Source organism: Scheffersomyces stipitis, chromosome 3 (assembly GCF_000209165.1).
Source record: "Scheffersomyces stipitis CBS 6054 chromosome 3, complete sequence".
NCBI lineage: Eukaryota > Fungi > Ascomycota > Pichiomycetes > Serinales > Debaryomycetaceae > Scheffersomyces > Scheffersomyces stipitis.
Window position 1 is genome coordinate 1,471,284 of NC_009043.1, and position 21,931 is coordinate 1,493,214.

The 21,931-nt window shown below is 39.5% G+C and overlaps 12 protein-coding genes across 12 annotated transcripts; 6 read left to right on the plus strand and 6 right to left on the minus strand. All coding sequences in view use genetic code 12, as the record gives it.

The window, feature by feature from the left end:
- ENP1 (bystin-family protein putative nuclear protein) lies at positions 1–1,428 on the minus strand (the record flags this gene model as incomplete). The annotated part of the gene is made up of 1 exon (XM_001383863.1): positions 1–1,428. The coding sequence occupies one exon, from the start codon at positions 1,426–1,428 to the stop codon at positions 64–66; it is 1,365 nt and encodes a 454-aa protein (XP_001383900.1).
- A 310-nt stretch (positions 1,429–1,738) lies between these two features.
- On the minus strand, positions 1,739–4,570 carry PLC1 (1-phosphatidylinositol-4,5-bisphosphate phosphodiesterase 1 (Phosphoinositide phospholipase C) (PLC-1) (Phospholipase C-1); the record flags this gene model as incomplete). The annotated part of the gene is made up of 1 exon (XM_001383864.1): positions 1,739–4,570. One exon carries the CDS (start codon positions 4,568–4,570, stop codon positions 1,739–1,741), a length of 2,832 nt encoding a protein of 943 aa, XP_001383901.2.
- A 123-nt stretch (positions 4,571–4,693) lies between these two features.
- HIS7 (imidazole glycerol phosphate synthase) lies at positions 4,694–6,509 on the minus strand. The gene has a single exon (XM_001383865.1). It carries the CDS (start codon positions 6,494–6,496, stop codon positions 4,730–4,732), a length of 1,767 nt encoding a protein of 588 aa, XP_001383902.2. The 5' UTR covers positions 6,497–6,509; the 3' UTR covers positions 4,694–4,729.
- Positions 6,510–6,739: 230 nt separating this feature from the next.
- Positions 6,740–8,362, minus strand: PICST_43582 (predicted protein; the record flags this gene model as incomplete). Its single annotated transcript, XM_001383866.1, has 1 exon — positions 6,740–8,362. A coding segment is annotated over one exon (1,623 nt), but the record flags the coding sequence as incomplete, so codon positions are not given.
- Positions 8,363–10,306: 1,944 nt separating this feature from the next.
- On the plus strand, positions 10,307–10,828 carry PICST_30997 (hypothetical protein; the record flags this gene model as incomplete). Its single annotated transcript, XM_001383531.1, has 1 exon — positions 10,307–10,828. One exon carries the CDS (start codon positions 10,307–10,309, stop codon positions 10,826–10,828), a length of 522 nt encoding a protein of 173 aa, XP_001383568.1.
- Positions 10,829–11,979: 1,151 nt separating this feature from the next.
- PICST_57883 (predicted protein) lies at positions 11,980–12,669 on the plus strand (the record flags this gene model as incomplete). Its single annotated transcript, XM_001383532.1, has 1 exon — positions 11,980–12,669. One exon carries the CDS (start codon positions 11,980–11,982, stop codon positions 12,667–12,669), a length of 690 nt encoding a protein of 229 aa, XP_001383569.2.
- A 258-nt stretch (positions 12,670–12,927) lies between these two features.
- On the plus strand, positions 12,928–13,674 carry PICST_30999 (predicted protein; the record flags this gene model as incomplete). The annotated part of the gene is made up of 1 exon (XM_001383533.1): positions 12,928–13,674. One exon carries the CDS (start codon positions 12,928–12,930, stop codon positions 13,672–13,674), a length of 747 nt encoding a protein of 248 aa, XP_001383570.2.
- A 120-nt stretch (positions 13,675–13,794) lies between these two features.
- On the minus strand, positions 13,795–14,463 carry YAF9 (yeast chromatin modifying complex protein; the record flags this gene model as incomplete). The annotated part of the gene is made up of 1 exon (XM_001383867.1): positions 13,795–14,463. One exon carries the CDS (start codon positions 14,461–14,463, stop codon positions 13,795–13,797), a length of 669 nt encoding a protein of 222 aa, XP_001383904.1.
- Positions 14,464–14,648: 185 nt separating this feature from the next.
- Positions 14,649–18,197, minus strand: INP52 (Inositol-1,4,5-triphosphate 5-phosphatase). Its single transcript, XM_001383868.1, has 2 exons — positions 14,935–18,197; positions 14,649–14,877 (listed from the first exon to the last, which is right to left on the minus strand). Exons 1-2 carry the CDS (start codon positions 18,136–18,138, stop codon positions 14,725–14,727), a joined length of 3,357 nt encoding a protein of 1,118 aa, XP_001383905.2. The 5' UTR covers positions 18,139–18,197; the 3' UTR covers positions 14,649–14,724.
- A 365-nt stretch (positions 18,198–18,562) lies between these two features.
- Positions 18,563–19,204, plus strand: PICST_57283 (hypothetical protein; the record flags this gene model as incomplete). The annotated part of the gene is made up of 1 exon (XM_001383534.1): positions 18,563–19,204. One exon carries the CDS (start codon positions 18,563–18,565, stop codon positions 19,202–19,204), a length of 642 nt encoding a protein of 213 aa, XP_001383571.2.
- A 332-nt stretch (positions 19,205–19,536) lies between these two features.
- Positions 19,537–20,295, plus strand: PICST_27034 (predicted protein; the record flags this gene model as incomplete). The annotated part of the gene is made up of 1 exon (XM_001383535.2): positions 19,537–20,295. A coding segment is annotated over one exon (759 nt), but the record flags the coding sequence as incomplete, so codon positions are not given.
- Positions 20,296–21,272: 977 nt separating this feature from the next.
- On the plus strand, positions 21,273–21,908 carry CYB5 (cytochrome b5). The gene has a single exon (XM_001383536.1). The coding sequence runs from the start codon at positions 21,405–21,407 to the stop codon at positions 21,777–21,779; it is 375 nt and encodes a 124-aa protein (XP_001383573.1). The 5' UTR covers positions 21,273–21,404; the 3' UTR covers positions 21,780–21,908.
- The last annotated feature ends 23 nt before the right edge of the window (positions 21,909–21,931 follow it).

Consider the following 21,931-nt stretch of genomic DNA (forward strand, 5'->3'; position numbering starts at 1 on the left):
TAGACAAAAATCATTTTTTTAAAGTAAAATATCCAATATAATATACAAACAATTATTGAAAACCTAGAAGGCATCTTGCATTATTGCAATCTTGGGTGCTTCCGACGTCAATCTTGGCTTTCCTGCTAGGAGTTCTCTACGAATTTCGGGTCCAATGGCGTGATGAAATCTTTGCCTAACAGTTTCTAACAAAAAGTCTCTCTGGTCATCGGTTATATCATTCTTGTAGCGTTGTGCAAATGCCAAGAATGCCTTGTGCCACACTACTGGCAACTGAGGTTCCCTATTTTCGGATATTTCAATTTCCATAGAATCTTGTTGGACAGCATTTCTAAATCTCATGAAGTAAAATACCAATTCGTCTAAAGTTTGGTATGGTAAAGCATATTTCTTCTCCACTAATACTCTGATAAAGACAGTGGTTGATGGTTTAAAGTCTCTTTGTAATAATTGAGTCAATGCCACAGAGGAATGCAAAACGGGAACTGATACTTTTGACAACACAGAAGCAGCAATAGTAGCTTCCCTAACAGAACAATAAGAGTCAACGAGAGGAAGTAAAAACCCCTTGAAAAATGCTGCAGGTTTATATAACGACTTCTTCAAGGCACGGTAAATATGATAGTTTAATGAATGGTCTTCTGAGTCTTCAATAGATGTTCTGAATCTCTCTAATAAGACACTCTCCACAAACTTTTGAGCTTCTGGGGCTTGTAAGTTGGATACAAATAATTTGGTAGCTTCATATACAGCATGCGGAGTCCATTGCTCTGGATTTGTTACGAATAAGACATCTTCCCAATTACGCAAAGTAGGTAAAACCTTGAATAATTTAGGTAACTTTCCATGAGTATAAGTGGACAAGATCTTACCAATCTTTTCATATGCAGCAATCACCTTAGGAGGTAGCAAAACCGCATCCGTAGGTCTTGATGCCTTTTCTTTCATCATTTCCTTTTCTTGAATTTTGGCCATAATTTTATCAGCCAAATTAAAGGATTCACCGCCATGTTCGGATGGTCCGTTACTTTGGAAATACTTATTGAATAACTCGGCATCTTTTTCATCTACTTCAATTTCTTGCTCTTCGTATAGTTCTTCCTCTTCAAATTCGAACTCATCCTCTTCATCTACGTCTTCCTCGCTTTCTTCACCACTCTCTTGTGCTCTAAATGAATCTGCAAATGATGGCTTGCCTAGGAAAACATTCTCTTCCTCTTGTATTTCTTCTTGTTGTTCTTTCGCTAACTGTAGAATCTTTCTAGAAGTGCTTGCATCAAGGTACTCCTCTTCTTCTTCATTTTTTCTACTTCCCGCCTGCGAAGACCTAGGTGTTGACCTCAAATTACCACCTTGAGTGGAAATATCCTTATACAAGGGATTATGGCGTTGCTTTCCTTTGGTCTCAGTTACTGTGATTTTACCCATTTGTCCCCTACCTATCTATCTGTCAAAGCCGTGAAGAATTCACTAATCTCAAATAAAATTTGAATCGAAAAAAATTATGTGTGTGCAGCTCTGCTCTGCTAAAATATTTTCGAGCGACATTCTGAAGACGTAAAGTGTATTTTGCGACATAGATAACACTAAGAACAATCATAGTTCTTTTATGGCCTATGAAGCATCAATATGCCAATCAAATTTATGTTACAAGTAAACGCCTAAAATGATTTCGATAGCCAGATTCATTATAGTGAACAATAATTCTATATATTATCCGTATCCGTAATTAAAAATGTTAACCGTACTGAATCTTAACAAATAACGAAGAGTAAACTAACTCTTCCCCAAATAGATCATTAACATTAAGATATCTATAGCCCCTCTTCAAATTATTAAGTCTAGCAACGCAAATTCCAATTGGACTTGCTTCGATTTCTTCAGTTTTAGATTCTGAAGCAAATATAGTAAATTTAACAAACACTAGATTGTTTGCTGCAGTCATTTTTCCACTGAATGTTTGGTTCCACCTAGGGTTAAATCCATTCTCAGATACGATCTTGGTTTTGCCTAGAGCCATTGAATTATCATCCCACTCAATTGTGGTTGCCCCGATTATTTCAAATTGCACAAACGGATTGATGGCATTTTCTTCACCTTTCGATTTTGGTAATTGATGAGCGCTAATGATTTCAAAATCAAACTTCACCTCAAAAGTTCCAGGGGAATACTTCAGAACTTGCTTTCTCAAGGATTTAAGCAAAGGCTTTCTTAGCGAAGTGTCCTTAAGAACATAGCCTTTTCTTCCGACACTGTCAAACATAGCCTCGCTTATTTGCTGCCCTAAATCATAGGTTTGCCAATTCGTTGCAACCATTTGGACCCCATGCTCCCAATACTTAAGGGGCAAAAAATTGGATGAACGGACTCGAATCTTAGATGGATAAACTCGCATGAGATACCTTCTATTGTGCTTATCAATTGACGCTTTTTTAGTTTCGTCCTTCAACATCGAATTTATTGATTTCTCGCTCAACGAGAAACAGTGATTGTATGTTTTGGATTCTGGTAGGGAAAAGTTTCGAAATTTGAGACCCTGAAAATATACTCCAAGATCACTTAATTCGTCTATAATTTTTGTTGATTTGGTTTTGCTTCGGACACTAAAGCTGGATGATCTGCCAGTTCCATTATCCTCACTAAAAGAAGTCGTCGTGGTTGTCGAGGTCGAAGTTCCAGTCGTATAACTACCATCCATCGGAATCAAGTTGTGAAATGGGCTTGTTTTCTTCACTTTAAGGAGTATCCTGTGCTTCAATTCATTAGGACTTGGTAATGTGGCGTTGTCTAAAATTGGAGTAGCAATTAATGTATCTCCTAATGTGTTCTTCAAAATATCCACAATCTTTCTCTGAGATGCTACAGAACAATTGATTTCTAAGCTAATAACAAGGGGGTATGGAGACGTGAAAAATGCATACTTTTTAATGGTACTGATAACATTCGAGAAAGAAATCGCAGTTGTGAATGTCCTACCATGATTGACAATTGGCTCTTTATCATGTTGAAACTGTACTCCTTCCTCACTTTCTGCTACCTCCCCGTCCCACACATCAACCTCGACACACCTACATCCACGCTGTAGGGCCCTAATATATCCCTCAACGGAAGAATCCCCTGCAACCTGTCTTCCCACCAAATACGTATTATGGGACGATGAGATGTAATACTCGCTCAATGGATAACTCATATACTGTTCTTCATCCTCTATTTGTTGTATAGCAGTAGAATATTTAGATAGGAGAAAGTTATTGAAGTTTTCAGGAAGCCAGTAGTCCAAGGTATCCACACAGAATTTTTTAAAAATCTTGTGTAGCACTGCATTTTCAATACTATCCTTCTGAACTTGGATGATGAATTGCTTGAATATTTCCAAAGTCATAGATTGACCAGATCCACAAACCAAACTCCAGATTTCCATGATATCGCTTCTCTTCTTCAAAGTCGACACGAACAATTTGAATTGATCAAAATTTAGACCATTTCCACAAACTTCGTCTTCTTTATCGTTGACTTTTTTGACTTCATCAAAAATAGACCGAAGATAACCCCTGTTTATATTAATATTCAAACGCTTGGAATATTTGAGAATGTCTTCAAAAGACAAGAATTCTCTAACACTCTTATCACTCTCCTCGATCATCCCTTTAACAATCTTATCCTTTTCGCTCTTGTCACTTTCCTTGAAATCGACAAAAAGTTCTCGTGCTAAGTCATGCCGCAAACTTCTCAAGTTCTTTATTGAATTGCTTATCCTTTTGAAGTCATGTTCTGTATCCGCCAATAAGTGCAAGGATTTCATCTTTCCTTTTTTCTCATTGAAGTAAACAATAGTAATCCATTGATCTTCAAATTCCTTCGAAATGTGCAATTCTTCTCTATAATTTGAGCCATCCTTTTGAAAAGCTATAGTCTTGATATTGTCCAAGGAAAACTCATACATCTTCGCCTTTGTGCTATGCATCGCATTGGGTACCACCAATCTCTGCAATGTACTTGAAGCCGACATGGAAACAGAGGAAAATGCATTTTTCCAGGTGAACTTGAAGTTGATCGGGTCTATCTTGAACAATATCCTCTTCTTTGAGTTCTGGGAAACTTTGAGTAAAGGTAGACCCTCCTTGAGAAAAATATCAGGGATCTTGATATGACCTATACTTTTCGCTAAAAGCGGATTCAATTCCACATCAGCTAATATTTCGTCATTAGAAGCATCTCCCGTTGAACTTGGGCTCTTTGATCCAGAAGATCGTCTGCCGAAGATACCATTTGATCGCACAGATTTTGTTGATTCATTCAAGTCGTCGTCGGATTTGCTAAAATGCAACAACTTCTTGATAGACATTCTAGACGACGAATCTGACATCAGAGTATCCTTGGCCTCATTAGTTCTTAAGTTAGTGAATAACGAGGTTAAATCTGACAGAATAGGAGAAGAGTTGCTTCGCCGAATTATAGCAGGGACATACTCATCGGTAACAGTCAATTCTGTGGGGCTGACACATATGTTTATGTTATTGTTGTCGTTGTTGCCAACACAAGAGGTTGATCTCTCATCTCGAGTATTCATCATACAATCGCATTCCTATCCTCCGTTTGAATAAATTAGAATAACAACCAGGATATCACTTCCATTACAATTTCTAATGCGGATAATCAAAATTTACTCCATCGATTTCGCGCATAACGGTTTCGATAATGACTGCACTATATACAAAATTTATATGATTTATAATTCTACTTCTTCATCTAATCGAACGTCCATCTTGCCATTGGTCTGAAGATACTTTTTAACGTCATTGACTTCGTATTCACCTCTGTGAAACATTCCTGCTCCCAATGCAGCGTCAATTCCACATTCCAATTCGAAAGCGTCTTGGAAATGTTGCGGATTACCAGCACCAGAACTTGCAATTACTGGGATGGAAACGTTGCTCTTGATTTGAGTCAATAATTCGAGATTGTATCCCTTGTTGGACCCATCATGATCGATCGAGTTCAATAATATTTCACCTGCACCCAATTCCTCGCAAGCGGTACATAATTCAAGAGCGCCCAACTCGTGGACCTTTCTCCCTCCTTGTGAAGTAACTTGGTAGTAGCAGTACTGTTCGCCATTAGGTCCAAACTTGGCTGGGTCTACAATTTTTATGGTTTGCATCTTGGTTTCCATCGGACTAGCAGCATACTTTCTCTTTGGATCAACGGATATAACCACAGCTTGCGCACCAAAAGTTGCAGAAATGCTTTCGATAGATGTTTTGCCAGTTTTTTGCTTTCCATTTGCATAATACTCTTCTGCAATAGTAACAGCATCACTTCCAATACTAACTTTGTCTGCTCCAGATCTGAAATACAAATCAGCAACCTTAACCGCAGGCACTAATTTGCCGGTTTCTGGGTCTGTCATATCCTTAATACCACCACCAACTGTTAAAGGGACAAAAATGGTTTCAGCGGCTTTGCTCAAAACTTGAAGCATGGGCAAGTCTTTTAACGGAGAGTTACGGAAAGAGGTAATGTTTAGAAAGGTAACTTCGTCAGCACCTTGATTGTAATATCTGGTCGCTAATTCAACTGGTTTTCCAAGATTTCTAACTTTGCTTTCACTCAGGGCAGTTTCGCGGACGTTGTATTGATCACCTTTTGTGACAACCAAATCGCCCTCATCGTTAGATCTGACGTCTAAACATGCTATGATTCTTCTGGTGGTTCCACCTAAGGATTGCTCGACTCCAACAACTTCTTGAATGATAGATTTATCAACATCGGCAAACTGAATACTTTCTAAGAAAGATTTTATAACCCTTAAGCCAGCCAAACCAGACTTTTCCGGGTGAAATTGAGTTGCAAAGAAATTCTTGTAGTTAATTGCTGCTAGGAATTTTTCTGAACCATATCTTGCAATTGCAAAGTTCCAGCCCTCTTTAGAAGCCTTTTCCAAAATATGTTTGTTCTCATCATTTATAATAGCTGCGTAGGAATGAACAAAATAATATTTGTTAAATGTGTTGATATGGTATAACGATTTAGACCTCTCTAAAGAGTTGCAACCAATCTTGATATCGGTTATACTGTTCCAACCGATATGTGGAACAGACTTCTTTAATTTTTTCTCTTCGAATATTGGATCATGAATGTTAAACTTGGCTAATCTCAATTTTAAAAAACCCAATCCACGAAAATCCACTCCTGGGCTTTCTTCTGAGCTGTCAAAGAATGCTTGCAACCCAACACAAATACCCATCAATGATCTTCCACTATCAATGTACTTGTTGATTGGTTTAATTAAGTTTCTCGCATGCATTTCCCTCACGAAGTGTCCATAGTTTCCGACCCCTGGAAAGATGAGCTTTTCAATGTCATTGTCATACTGTTCGAAATCATCCGCATTACGAATGAATTTGACGTCGTATTCCCCAATACGCTTTATGGCATTGGCCAATGACTGCAAGTTTCCACTCTCTACGTCAATTACATAAACTGACTTTACCATTTTTTTAATGTAGTTATTCGAAGTTTCTGTTGGACTATTTGAGACGGGAAATTTTCACTTTACATATGAGCTAAAATAGTGAGTCAAGTTTCTGATGGAGAGTTTCTGCAGTACCGAACATGAGTCAAAGTATTACAATCATGCAGGACCATATATTAAAGATCTACTCCATAGTTGCTAACACTAACTTACATCTCTAAACGTGTTTATATTCATTGACCCGCAAAGACTTCACGTAGGTGTTCACAATTGCGACTTTTGGGCACAAATATTTATATAATAATGAATGCCTCCTTCAGTAGACATTGGTTTGACAGGGTCATCATGGTCCTTAAATTTTGCGCAATACTCATCAATCTTCCCAAAGATTTCGAATAGTTGAATTCCAATCCGTCTAATAAGGAAGTTATTGACCTCATTTGACGAACTTAACAAAACAACGCTAAACTTGACATTTCCCTTACCAAATATTTCGTACAACTCAACAAGCAAGACCTCAATGAAATTAGGAATGATTTTGAGAAAGTTTGCCAAATCGATTTCCATGAAGTCCCATTGAGGTTTACCATCCTTGGCACCCTGGAATATTGACTCGTTCCCATACTTGACTATTGGAGTTTCTAGCTTCCCACCAACCTTCAATATTCTGTAGAATTCTCGTAGAACGATTTTATAATTAGTAGGTGTGAGTTGCAACTGTAAATCGCGGGAGTGAATTAAGTCAAACGAGTTGGATTCTAAAGTCGATAAACTTTCAGAGTAGAATTCGAAATTCATTGGCTTGTGGCTGAAAGATGCGCTAGGATCAGGATATTCGTGGCGGTTCACATCTGAATATTTTGCAGACTCATTATCAACTGCTTTGGCCATATTGACTAACTTTTCCGGTGGCATCGACTTGTATTCGCTAAATTCTTCGAATTGTAGTTTCTTAAAATAATCATCAAATAAAAGTTTATCGGACTCGACAAACGATTGTTTGCGGATTCTGGATTCTATTTCGGCGTACAATTCCAGGTCATCAATAATCTTTGGGTTTTCTGCGTATATATTTGTTTCAAAAACCCGAACAAATGGGACAGTAAGAGCAAGATACCAACCATATTGGACACTGTAAAACGTATTGTAAATTAAAACCTTTGTAGACTCCGGATCTTGGCTGGTTATCTTTTCCTTATACTTTTCAAATAAACCACGCAGGGATTGACTTGCGAGAATGCAGTTGTTATGGAACTTACCTAAGATTTGAATATTATATTTCTCCAAAAGAATATATTCGTAAGACACTTTGGTAATCGAATGCAATAATAGATTGACTTTAGTCAACTCTACATCACAGCCATCACCCATGTCTTCCTGTTTCAAGGAGTACAAAGCATCTGCAATCTTTCTGAAAAAATCCTTGTACTTATAATGAGTTCTCTCAACCTCAGTTAATGTGGAAGGGTTGACATTGCTGGGAAGGTTAATTAGATATCGCACGTAGTTAGAGAAGTTCACCTGTACCAATTCTTCGTTGTTAATTATTGGGTGATGGCTATGTATCAGCTCCTCCCTAATAAGAATACGAAGAAATTTGCGCACATTCAAAGACTCATAGGCAAGAATACTTTCGTACGCCCTAATGTCATGGTGTTGCAAAGTATCGAACCTGTTCCTTATAGAACTCGACTTTCTATGGCGGTTTATAAATTTAAGAAGTGAATGACTCCGAACTCTGGCAAAATTTATTGGATCGTTATAATGGTGGTCGCTCAAAATGTCAAGAAAGTTGTTATAACGGAATATTTGAAAGCTAGGCGTGAATAGAAATGCTTGCATAGATTCCACCTTATTCAAAACAGACATCAGAATGACAGGTTTAAATGGTGCAATCACCGGGTGACCATCTCCCCGTATCAAAGATGCTGTAGTAATTTGTTTAGGCAGCTGAGTTGGAGACATTTTGATACTTGGGGAGACCAGTTGCTTCGCTTCTTTGGGGAGCAGTTTCGCATCTCCTATGAAGGGACTAGATAGTTTTCTGGAGAATCTAGATTGTTTTGGTTGGCCAGTTGGTGCTGCATTAGGATTGGAATGGGAAGATGACAAGGAACTGTTTCTTCTATATTTTGTGTTGGAGGTGGCCGACCCAGCTGAAGTTGCTGACAAAGCAGAATTGTTACGGTTTCTATCAATTGGAATGGCAGCCAAATCAGAGAAAGATGAAGACTTCCTGGTTGAGGAAAACAAAGAATCCAAGCCATCATTCTTGCCGTGTGGTGGTGTTGAGCTTCCAGAATTTGAAGCCAATGCATTTGAAAATTTATCTGCCACCACATTGGAAGTTTCCATGTTCGTTGATTCTTCGGATACAGATTCTTCGATTCCTTTGGAAAGAGATTGGCTCTTCACCGATGGAGCTGCCGACGATACGATAGAAGCATCATCAGGTGCTGAGTCTGTCAGATGCAGATTGGTTTGCAGGCTTCTATGGCCGTTTCGTTTCTTCTTTCGCTGTTTGGCCCTATCTTCCTTGTGCTTATTTATCTTCTGCTGCGTCTGATAAGAAACTGCCGGAACAACAAAGAAACTCATGACAATATACGTCTGTATATATGGACTATGTGATATGAAGATAAATTACGAAATATGATTCAATGCTGTGGAGGAGGGTACGGTAATGCAACTTGATTTCAGGGATGATAATTGAACGAAGTCACAATTTATATGAGAACAATTAAAATATCTGGGCACCAGCAAACACAGAAGATGGATAAAACGATCAATGTAACTCAAACTCTAAAGGTAACGATATGCTGAAATGGGCAAGAAAGGAAAGCAAGTTTGCTGTGAATGACTATAAGCTCGGGAAAAAAGTCTCCTATCAAATTCAAACGTTTCTTAATCTAAGCTATTCTTACAATATATGCAGCAAGAAAAAATTGAGAGGGGAACGTATGCCTATCCACTGAGGAAATGGTAATCTCATGGATCTAATTGCTGGCAGCGGTTGGGGCTTCGTATTGAGGGGATTTCCAAGATGGCCAGTAGTTTGACTCAATCGTGTCAAACGAATTCTGTTCTTGTTTTGGTTTATTTTGCTATCTTCATCGCTAAGCTGTCAGGACGCCGAGCTCCCGCTAATCCTATCGCCTGGATGGTTATCAACGGTAATCGGCGAGATCACGTGCTCGTCTCAATGAAAGCAGTCCAATTATTGTAGAGGACACACACTCCGAAACACCGAGATCGAACTGATAGGCGTTAATTGTCAAATATTGCGAAACAACAGTTTAACTGGTAAATACCTACACAAACTTGGCAATTACATTATCTGTACAGATTTCCTCTAAATGGTACAACTACGTCTTCGTTGCTCCCAGGTTAGCAAAGTCGGAAATTAAACTGCTTTGCGTACATGCAAAGAAGCTGATTCGTCTTTTAAGGTACAAAAAAAATCGGACACTTCAAAGAAGTGAGCTTATAGGATGTAAAGAATTCAGTCGGAAATGTGCACATCGCCATAGATATTAGCATTTGCAACATCTGAGGCTAATTTTCAGCCTAGAATCCCAAAGTATTGTAGACCATGATGGCTGCAGCATAAAGTCATCTACTGACATAGCCATATTCTATATACAGGATAAACCGTGACAATAGTCAGGCTACAAGGGGCCCAGGGCAGAAGCTCATCTATGGCAATTTCATCACTAGAAAAGATACTTGGCAAGACTTTGGGTGTACATTTTTGTATTAAACTGCCAGACTCCTTTCTTTTCTTCGTTTCTTCAATTTCGTTGCTTACGTTCATTATAATACAGTCTCAGCATGTTGATAACAAGCAAAGACTCCGTCGCACCGAATCTCTCCAAGAGAATTATATACTACTCCAATAACCGTGGCTGGACTAATCACAGATGGCTTCTATGGTTATTGTTAGCTGTTCCTCTTGTTATTCTTCTCTTGTTTTATTTGCTTAGATCGAGAAGGAGAAAAACCGTAGTTGGAACTACTCAAGAACCTTTCTACACTCAGGAGCAACCGCCAGTATCTGGTGGATACTACTACGGGGACCAGGGACAGGGTAACTACCCAGGTCAGGGAAACTACCAAGGACAAGAGAACTACCAAGGACAGGGAAGCTCTTATGTGCCTCCACCAATGCCAGCTAAGCACAACGCTGAAACAGACTACAATGTCAGCGGTGATAGCTTCGGTGGATATGGCGGTAGCGGTAGCTACGGTGGCTATGGTGGCTACTCTCAAGACCCCAATGCTCCTCCAGACCCCAATGCTCCTCCAGACTACTCCAGACCAGAAGGTCCACCACCTACTCACAATAAATTTTAAATTCTGAAAATAGATGTACGCAGATGAATCTGCTGGTCATTTGAGATTCAATTGGGGCTGATGAATAGAATAGTTTTGAGGATTATTCTTTCAGAAAGGTACCTGATCTCTTTTCAGTGAAGATAATGTTGTCCCAACCCAATGAAGTTAGTCTTAGCCCTCATTTCTTCTACTGGTCCGTCACTTTCTATCTATGTACTAATTTTCTACAGGGTTTCTTTAATGTATAGTTGCAACAAATATGCTTTTCGTTTTAAGTTTTCCGTACTCGTCTTTCCCAGCAACTCTAAGAGGCTTCCAAGCGGCTGAATGCAGATGATGATCTTCGGCAAATGGAATTCCTGTATGTAGTTCTTCACGAATGTTATTATCTGACAGCATAGATCTTAGAGGTAATAAGTTCAGTGCTTGTAATTGGATTAGCGATTTCCTGGCGCTGTGTCACCATTTGTCTATCTGAGTTGAGAATACCTCTATTTGTTCCCTATATTCGCGAAACTTCCAACAGATTTTGTCAGATCTCCCACTGGTCCCTATCGGGTATTGTTCTGAACATTAGTGCACAGCTGCATGATAAAACTGGCTGCGAATTCAATACCATGTTCATCAGCAGAGATGTTCCTTATAGACTTTTCGTAAGCCGAGCCATCGATATAATCAATTTTAATTCGAGATAAATAGCGATATGAGAATGAATCTTCTCTACTTTTGGTCGAAGAAATAGTTTTCGTGTATAAGGGTCCAAATCTTTGAAAACTAGTAAACTGAAATAAACGTTTCAAGCAAATAGATTTTCGTCTCCAGCCAGAGGAGTATATCCAGCAACAGATAAGCCATTTTCGCTGATATAACCGAGCAAGGGTCATAGTGATGCCAGATTCTTTTCATTCATTGTTTGACAGATGCAATAGCCACCGGCATATAGGTCATATCGGGAAACACATCTTGCGGATGCTGTTGCGTTATCCGCCTTACCCGCTGTAGTGAAGTTAAAAGAAGACGTTTCGGATAATAGCTGCAGCATCCGTCAAGTCAAGACTACCCGCTGTTGAATTATAAAAGAAGTTTATTTCCTTATTCATCTTAAGACAAATATTGTATTGCTTTTATTCTACTATCAGATTTGCACAGCTAAATTCTACAATTCAATCATGGCTGCAGGTGCATTTATTCTTGGATCCACAGGCTTGTGCGGGTACCAGATGCTTCGATTTGCCGAGAAATCACTGTTGTTTGACAAGATCAGCACCGTAGGCCGTAAACTTCCAGATTTCAAGAGTGAAAAGGTCCATCTAATCCAAGAGGCAGACAGTGACAAATGGCCCGAGATCATTGAAAAGGAAGCCAAGGGATACAGCACCTTCTTCTCTGGATTGGGTAGCACCATTGGTGCCGCTGGAAGTGCAGAGAACTTTGAGAGAATCGACTATGGAATTAACTACGCAGCAGCAAAGGCTGCAAAGAAGGCAGGTGTTCAAACATTTGTTCTCATTTCTGCCCCTCTTTCAAATGCAAATTCTCGCTTTCTCTATATTAGAACGAAGGGTAAACTCGAGGACGACATCATAGCGTTGAAGTTCGCCAGAACAATCATTTTGAGACCAGGTATTTTACTTGGAGAAAGAGAAAAATTCAGAAGCATTACTGAAAGCATTATAGTAGGCATCTCTAAGTACACCCATGGTAACTTCCTCTCCGCATTGACTGTGCCTGCGTACGGAGAGGAAATGGGCCAAATTGCTGTCAACTTAGCTCTGGAACCAATTCCACAAAGTCAAACTGAGCCTATTGTCAATATCATATCAGCTAAGCAGATTACCAATCTAGCCAAAAAGTTGTAACCAAATTAGGCGTATGGACTCCACCTTTTGACCATTATCAATTTTACCCCACTAATTGCAAGATGTGCGTTCTGAAAAATTTGGTGACACAGAACGAACTTGGGACCCATATGACAAACTACCAGTAGTAAAATTATTCTTCTATGAACTGCTTTTTATACATATTTATTATATAGACCCGTGATTGGGACCACAACTTTGTAGCTAGTTTCTGGCGTTTATTTGTACATAGCTAACTACATTTGCAATCAACATAATATGAAGAGGAACTTCAATAGTGCCGTCACACTACGCGAGAAGTCCAGTGGCCGATTACTATATTCGATCCCGTCATTAGCGCGTATAGTTTACGTCAGCAGCTACAAGAAGAAGCCGGAGCCAGACAGAACCAAGACTAGTGCTAGAGCTCCTCTGTCATTGATTGAAGTAGCTTCATCCATAAAAATTCCAACCAAAGTTAGTCAGATAATCTCATCCATCATCCTCAGCCAAAATGAGCCACATTCTCGGTCTCAGTTTGTAGGACTGGATGCGCACAAGACAGACATGATGGTCATCGACTCCATTCGCATCACAACCACAAGATACGTGTTTTTCCTCGGAGTTCAGGGCAAGGAACACATCGAAGACATCAGCTCAGCGATTCCGTCTCATAACGAGAATGACGCAGATACTATATTTGTATCTAGCAACCTTTTATCTGTCAACGGACGCCATACGTCTAATAATATCCAGTGTTCAGAATTAACAAGCTACTTCAAAATACTTGATCCTTTGGGTGGAGGTTCGTATCCACTAGACTATTTGGTTATAATAGACGGTAATGATCAAGTCAGATGCAAAATTCCGTTAGTGATCAATAACCAAAATATATTTCAAAGAACTCTCAATGCCAGAAAGGATAGAAGTGGAATATCTACACACTTGACGTTTGGAATCAGTCTTGATCAACTAGCCGGGTTCCTAGAAGAATACAATCAATACTTTGCGAACCACGGTTCGTAACCTGACAATATAAAGATGTCTGTCTATTGTACATTGGTGGTATTTCACATGCATACTACATATTTACATACTCACTCTTTTACGATTTAATGATACACTTTCAAGAAACAACCCAACCTCTTACTGAAGTAACGCCAACTTCTCTTGCTCCAAATCCTTGTACTGATTTCGCTGGTTCTCTATTTCCTCTCTCACCTTACTGATGTATACATCTAACCTAGCCAACTCATCCATTTCGTCAGTTCGGATGAATTCTTGCGATCTTTTGTCAGGATCTGAAAGCTTATATGGCAAAAGATTGGATGGCTTGCGAGTCAAGATCTCAAACACTCTTTCCGTTGGTTCCTGGAACACCAACTCGTCGTATAATACAGAATGGACTTCTCCGTTCTCTTTCGTAGGGTGCTGAGGATTGAAAGGATGTAATCTTAACCCATGGAAGATCTGGAAGTTCTTCTCATTTACTCCTAATTCAGCTCCAGAATGGAAATGGATCTTGATGATGATCTCAAACTCACCCCATCCAGTTTCAGTTACTTGATATGGTGGCTTCTCGATTGATCGCACGGGATTTTCGTAGGTTTCATGAAGTTTGAATGTCACCTTTTTAATTAATGGAGTTAAATCTATGTTATTAAGAACGGGTTTGAAGAAAACTGTCCATTCATGAGTATGGTCTGTCGGAGTAGTAGGCTTCCTTTTTTCCGGAGTCAACCGTATGGCATGGTTTCCATATAGCACAGGAACTGATATGGATATAAACTTTATTCTTTTACTGCCGGAACTCATGAGTGGTGACTAGTGTAGATACAATTGATCTTTGTAGAACAAATCCTGTTTTCAAGATTTCTAATATTTTGTGCCAAAGTCGTGCTTCACACATAAAAGAATGGATGCAAAACAGCTTTAGTTGAGAAAGACAAAAGCCCATCAGTAACTGAATACATATATCTGGTAACGGTTCATCACAGTCAACTATGTGTATATATTCTATTAAACGTAACATATTTTAAAAACGTACATGCTATTCATTAGTGGAATGTCTTTAATTTACTTTGGCACCAACGGCTTCCAGTCAGACATACTCTTCGGTATTTCTGGTGTAACAGAAGCTCCTAATCTTGGAGGAGGTGGAGCAGGTACAGCAGTTTTTGCCTTTTGAAGTGGAGGTGGCAAATGGGTTTCTGATTTGCTTACTTCCGGCTTCAAGATCTTTGGAGCAGCCAAAGTCGTGGGTTTGGAGGGAACCAATGGTTTCACGTTCGATGGATGTGATGGATGAAGTGGAGGTATAGTCCTGTGAAGTGGTGAAGCCCCATTAGATTTTAAAACAGGAGATGATACTGGCGACGAAATGTTAGGCGTAGCAGAATTGGATCTGCTAGGAATGAGTGGTGTTGTAGAAAATCCAAATGGAGGATTGACTACCCTCGGAGTAGGGATTGCAAGACTTGCATTTGATTTTCTTTCTGGTGGGGGAGGAGGCACAGAAAAGCCGGTTTCTGGAGGTGGAGGTAACTTTCTAGGTAACGTGGCTCTTCCAGTTGTCAAGTCTGTGGCAACCTGTCTTCTGCTAGTAGGAGGAGGAGGAACTCGTCTAGGTGAAATTTCACTTTTTACCGAAGTGGGTGTTGAAACTGTTTCGACACCTAATAAATTCATATCAGACAAAACATCATGGGAGAAACTGTTTCCGTTAGTTTTGGGGTCCGGACTCTTGGAATAGATTGAGTTGGCCGCACTAATGTCTAGTAAATTCTCACCAACACCGAGATGTTCTAACTTGTAACTATCATACAAACTCTTAGACATCTTCAACTTCTTGTCTTGGTCGATGAATTCAACTTTACTGTTGAATGTGGCATATACTGGTTTGTGATCACTGACAAAGATATCCATAACAGAGTTATAGTTGAGAAGCTTCAAACTCTCTTTATCCTTAGCTGACAAATAAAGGACTCTATCCGTCCAAGATGGAACTCTTTGCTTCTCAGATGTATCATAATCAGAAGTGCCCTTATCAAACTTGTAAGTAGGATAAAACTTGATCGGTCCTTCTTTGAACCCATGAAATGCACCCTTCAGAGATATTTCTTCATTCAATTGATCAACAGCAAGCAACTCATCGAATGCACCATGTTCAATAAGCGACCTGCATTGGTCATTTGCTAGCGAGATTCTGTAGTTCAAATCTCCAAACCAGATCACATGGTCGTGATCTTTTATGGTGTAATTTCTTGTGAATGTCAACCCTTGCATGATTGTAGAATAGTCGTTGAATCTTTCAACAACTGCAGTAGTACCAGCAGCCAAATGGGATGTAATTAAAGCAAACGATGTAGACCCAAATTCAAATCTTACAGCACAAGCTCCTTTGTTAGCAGTCATTCCTCCTAAACCTGTCTTCCGTGAAGATCCGGCCACTTGTGTGACATTGTGCACTTGAGATTTCTTTGCAAACAAGAATAAGGACATAGAAGCTATTGATTCTGTTCTCAAAAGCAAATATTGTTCCTTTTGTGAGTTTAACTGATCATTCAAGATCTTTGCCCACTTCAATGGTTTTGAAGGATCGGCATTCAACATTCCCCCAGCATTGAGCTCAATTAACTCCTGGAAACCAATGGCAAAGATATCGGGTAGTTCACTACTAGAATTTTCGGGTGGGAACAACCATCCAGTCAAATCAACAGGTCTAGCACCAGGTTCCAAAGCATTTAAATTATATGTACCAGCGAATACCGTAATATTATTCCAAGTAGTGAATAGATTGGACTGTGTTTTCAATTGTTCGTTGACGTAATCATTGATAGGATCAAATATTTTTACAGGTCTCGTTCTGGCATCGTAGCCTAATAAAACATCCATAGTTGATTGTTTCTTACCATCAACAAAAGTGTTCTGGTACATACGAGACACTGATTTGGTAACGTCAGACAAAGCTCCTGCAAAATTCATCTTTCCAGATCTTGAAAACGAAGACTTAAGGGCATTTGTACCCGTGTAGATTTGGGAGATGGCATCACCATTATCGGCCCATAATGAATTGTGCTTTATGATTATATCCTCATTCACCAATCTATCACGATGGCTTCCAGACGATTGATTTTGCAAAATACTGTCCAATACATTCTTGCAAATAACTTGCTGGATCAAGTTTGTTCTGTCAAGACAATCCAAGCAATTGACTCTGAACACACCATCTTGACGGGTCACAACTTCCTCTTGTTCAATGTCATAAACGAACCAACCGAATTGTTCTTGTGAATCTCTAAGTAAGGGAAGGATTTTTGTTGCTCCGGCAAAACCTCCACTTTGTTTTGTTTCATGATGGAAATCGAACTCTGTATAGGAGATCTCTTCCTTACGTTCTGCATCGTCGTACAAATCACGAAATCTCCTTGAAACAGAAATTTCAGCTGGCTTGGTTTTGGATAACAAGTTCACAATATGACAGACTCCGTACTTTTCACATACTTCTGTGAAATGTCTATCGAAAATTGGCTGAGTTGCTTCTAAGGATCTCGTCAAAGTGATCTTAGGATTAATCAAAGTTGAATCCTGTTCCCAAAATGTTGGCACCGAGCCTCTAATCTGCGTGAATGAAAAAATCGAAGACTGAGTTGGATGAAAGTATATAAATTCTGTCTCAACAAAGTTGGCTACATTACCATTGTCATCAATACCACGAGCATTGAATCTTGTTCCAGCTCTTTTCCATGATTGCTTTGAAATCACAGTGATAGAATCTTGAGAGGAGTTCAAAGCTACAGTCTTGGCAAACCCTCTGATTACAGTAGTGAGAAAATGGTTGTTGTCCATGGACTCTTGGGCATAGGGATCTAAGTTCGATCTGAATTTGAGCAATTCATCCATAAGAAACGAATTCCACATGTACTCTTTTTGGTAGTGCTCTACAGTCTTGGTAGGTTTGGTACGACTTGCTCCTTCAAATAATTTAGTATTGGAGATACCTCTGTTCTGCAATAGAGAAGTCAAATCAAAGTCGTTAGAATAGTAGAATGAGCCATTCGACAATAACTTCTTCAACTCCTGGCAAGGATGTACCTCTCTGGCGTAATCGTTGTCTTCTTCAGATCCAGCAACAGCTATTGGGATTCCGTTAGCATCCAAGTTAGCGAAGTCCCATTCGTCAGAAGCTAATGATATGAAATCAACAGAGTAAATTTTGTCCACTGTCTCATAGTTGACTGGATTCGCCACGTTAAGTATGGCACCAGTGATGACAGCCACAAATACCTGATGGTCCAAATGGATCAAACCTAGACATCCAAACACTTCCCTCTTAATCAATGTGCGGAACCCTTGTTCTTTAGTGACATGGCTGTTGGACGCAATTTCAACATTGACTTTCGACGCTTTCTTCAGCTGTCGAAGTAAGAGTGCGTGAGTCTCTGAACAGAGTGCAATGGTACGAGGACTGTCCTTATATAGCAACTTCATTACACTACAATTCTATACAAATATGCAACCGCCAGTTGATGTTGATGATGATGTTGACTGGTATTCAAATGGAGTTGATTCTGCTGTTTCTGCTACTTAAACTGAATCTGGAGAACTAGGGTTCATCTGAAATACCAAATTTCGGGTAGAGTGTGTATTCAGGAATTTTTTGCGAAGGAGGCACAAGACTGCTGAGTGCGTCTATTTGAAACTTGATCTCCATACTTAGCTATTCGAAGGTAGTTGCTTTGTATCTTTATAACGCACAATTCCAATTGACTCAATTCCCTTGGATTTGGATATAAATACCTTTGTCGTATCTTTTATCTGGAGGTTTTAACCTGGTTTTTATTGTAAGCTTACCCCTATTTTAAAGCGGCTCCTTGAATCTATTCGTAATTCCAACAATCAGTTTCCATATAGTATGCCTTCGTTTCGACATCCATTATACGAGAAGTTGAGCCAATACAAATTCATCCTCGGTTCCACATCACCCAGACGTCTAGATATCTTACACAACAACTTGAACATCAAGGACGTGACAATAATAGGCTCTAGCTTCGAAGAGAACCTAACAAAAGAAGGCATATCTAACGAAGAATACGTACGACAAACTTCTCGCGGAAAGGCGGAGTCAATATTGACTGATTTCAGAGACACATCCGAAGCGACATTGATCTTGACTTCTGATACCGTCATAAGTTGTAATGGAGAGATCTTTGAAAAGCCAGGAACAAAAGAGAATCAACGTCATATGTTTGAAAAATACCATTTGTATCCTGACATAAAAGTCATAACAGCTGTAACAATTGTGATTCCAGATTCGACTGACCCACTAATCATGCAAGATACAGCTATTACCAGGTTGGTTTTCGATACTGATTGCTCATCAGAGTTAGTAGATGCCTATATCAACTCAGAAGAAGGCTTGCAAGTCGCAGGAGGCTTCAAGTTCCAAGAATTAGGAAGTTTATTCTTCAAGGGCATAGAAGGAGACTATTTCAACGTAGTTGGACTACCTGTAGCTACTACTTTTCATTTGTTGGAACAGGCTGTGCTGAAATAATTTTAAAGCAATCTTTATAAACAAATTTAGTTCATTTTACATAGACAAAATGAACATTTACTTATGAATGCCCTTTTTCTAATTAGTATTATTTTAGATATGAAGCAGATATGGTAGCTATTACTGTTCTAGCTCAACTAGAACAAATTAATCTATAGCGATTGCAAAAAAATATACCAGACTGCACACAGTCAGTACAAATTTAGGCTCATCGGGTCTGAAAAAATTTAGAATATTGTGATTATTGGATTGTACGCTTGCTACTGCAATATATTTACAGACGGAACAAGATGGCCAAGTCCAACAAGAAGACAGTTGTCAAGGCTGATACCAAGAAAGACAATACCGTTCAGAAGAATGCTGAAAAATCTGTAGAACAAATTGAGGCCGACTTGCAGCTTCCTCAGTCCTCTGATGAAGAAGTTGAAGAACAAAATGACGAAGATGAAGAAGACCAAGATGTGTCTGAATTATCAGATGAAAGTGATGATGAAGACGAGGACTTGCGCGGATTGTCAAGCGAAGAAGAAGACGACGACGAGGAGGAGGAAGAAGCCGAAAAGGATATCAAGAGCAAGATCAAAAGAGATGGACATTTGGTGAACAAGACAGTTATCTCTAGCGAAGCCAGGGCTAGCAAGAAATCCAAGAAGAGAGGTATTATATATCTTGGTAGACTTCCACAAGGATTCCAAGAACCAGAAATGAAGAAATACTTCAGCCAATTTGGAAGCATCATAAACTTAAAATTATCAAGAAACAAGAAGACCGGTAAGTCCAAGCATTATGGTTTCATAGAGTTCGAGAACTTCGAAATAGCCAAGATAGCAGCCGAAAGTATGAACAACTACTTGATCTTCGGACATTTGTTAAGATGTGAGGTCGTTGAGACTGCTAACGAAGACTTGTTTAAAAACACCGAGAAGAATTTCAAGGTAATCCCATGGAAAAAGATCTCCAAGCATAAAAACGACAAGCCCAAGAGCAAGGAACAATGGGGTAAGTTGGTCGAGAAGTACGAAAACCAGAAGTTGAAGAAGCAAACCGAGTTGAAGGAGAAGGGTATCGACTTTGACTTGAATAGCTTATAAAACCCTGCATCCAACACAATAGCATATAGTGTATAATAGAGAATATAAGAGCAGCAACATAATTAATTGCATGTCAGAGCAAACTACGGTGAAGGGAAGCAGAGTGTTTCTACTTTCTGAAGCTATTATTAGCTTTGACGTGAAGCAGTTATAGAGAGCGTAGATGATGCAATGTTATCAGATTCGGATCTGTGGCAGTTGCCTACTGTATGGGAAACCACCATATCAGATATCTATATCAGATGGCGTTGTCAGAAGGTACATCGCAGTTGGTAATACGTCTTCTACTATACGATGGATTCGGAGAAGAGGAACAATATGATTCGTTCTCAGACCAGGCTTTACATGATCTAAGCAACGGCTCTAGTGGCCCCAAACCTAAATAGCCCAACCCAGATAGCTCCGAAAGTGCCATGACATGCAAACTGGCTGTGAAATATCTTTACCATATTGAGTATGAGTTTCCCCACCGTCTAGTTGCAGGAGTGAACAGAGTGAACGGGTTGGCTTGAGAGAAACACAAAGACATCGTTGGCGTTATGTGCCATCCTGAAGGTCGTTTGTTGAGTGTGATAAACGAAGCATTGCTCAGTGTTGGATAATCACATGTAGCCAAAGTCATGTTCATGGGCGCCTGCGGATGTTTCACCAGAAAGGGTTGTCACAAGATATCCCAATAGGAGGTTAGTGATTAGCCATAAAGTGAGTCGATTCTAGTCATGGTGATGTGATACCCCTTCCCAGTATGGCTAGAAGCATCGTTCAGTATTGTGTCTGGTGGTGCTTTTCTTTTTTTTTTCCTTTCTCCTGGCTATTGCTTATTTCCTCGCTCGAATCAGGAAAATCAAACGCAGTAATTTTTTTTCCGTTATACGATGTGTGAGAATATCGAATAATATATACCTGGTTCTTTTACCGATAGTGATTGTGGATCATTAACCTTCGATTCTTTTTCGTTCTGTTCGACACTCCTTCTTAGAAGACCCCTTGTATTCTTACTCTAGACATATACCTAGATTTAGAGTCAACACTGGAACATATTCGAATATATATCGTGTTTGTTGCCTCGTTTATTTATCCTACTTATTTATTCATTTCCAACTACAACTATGGCTACTGAAACCTTGAAGACCTACACTTACGAAGAAGTGTCCAAGCATAAGTCCCACGACGACTTGTGGGTTGTCTACAACGGTCAAGTCTACAACATCTCCCCATACATAGATGAACACCCTGGTGGTGAAGAAGTTGTCCTTGATGTCGCTGGTACTGATGCCACCGAAGCCTTCAACGACATCGGTCACTCTGACGATGCCCACGAAATCTTGGCTGGCTTGTTGGTTGGTAAGATCGAAGGCGGTGTCACCAAGGAAGTCAAGTCCATTATCAACACCGAACAAGAAGGTGGTTTTGGGTTCCCAGTCATCGCTGTCGCTGTTTTCTTGATTGCATTCGCTGCCTACTACTTCTTGCAAAACAACTAACCTCCAAATTCTAACCTTTGGACAGGTTCAGGCTGGTAAAGCTATAAATTGCCATTCATTTAAAGCTCCACCGTTTGTTATCTAGTTTATAGTTCTGCTCTGGAATTCCAGAAATAAACGTTTCACTATAGAGCCTTTTGTTTGTGAGTTGC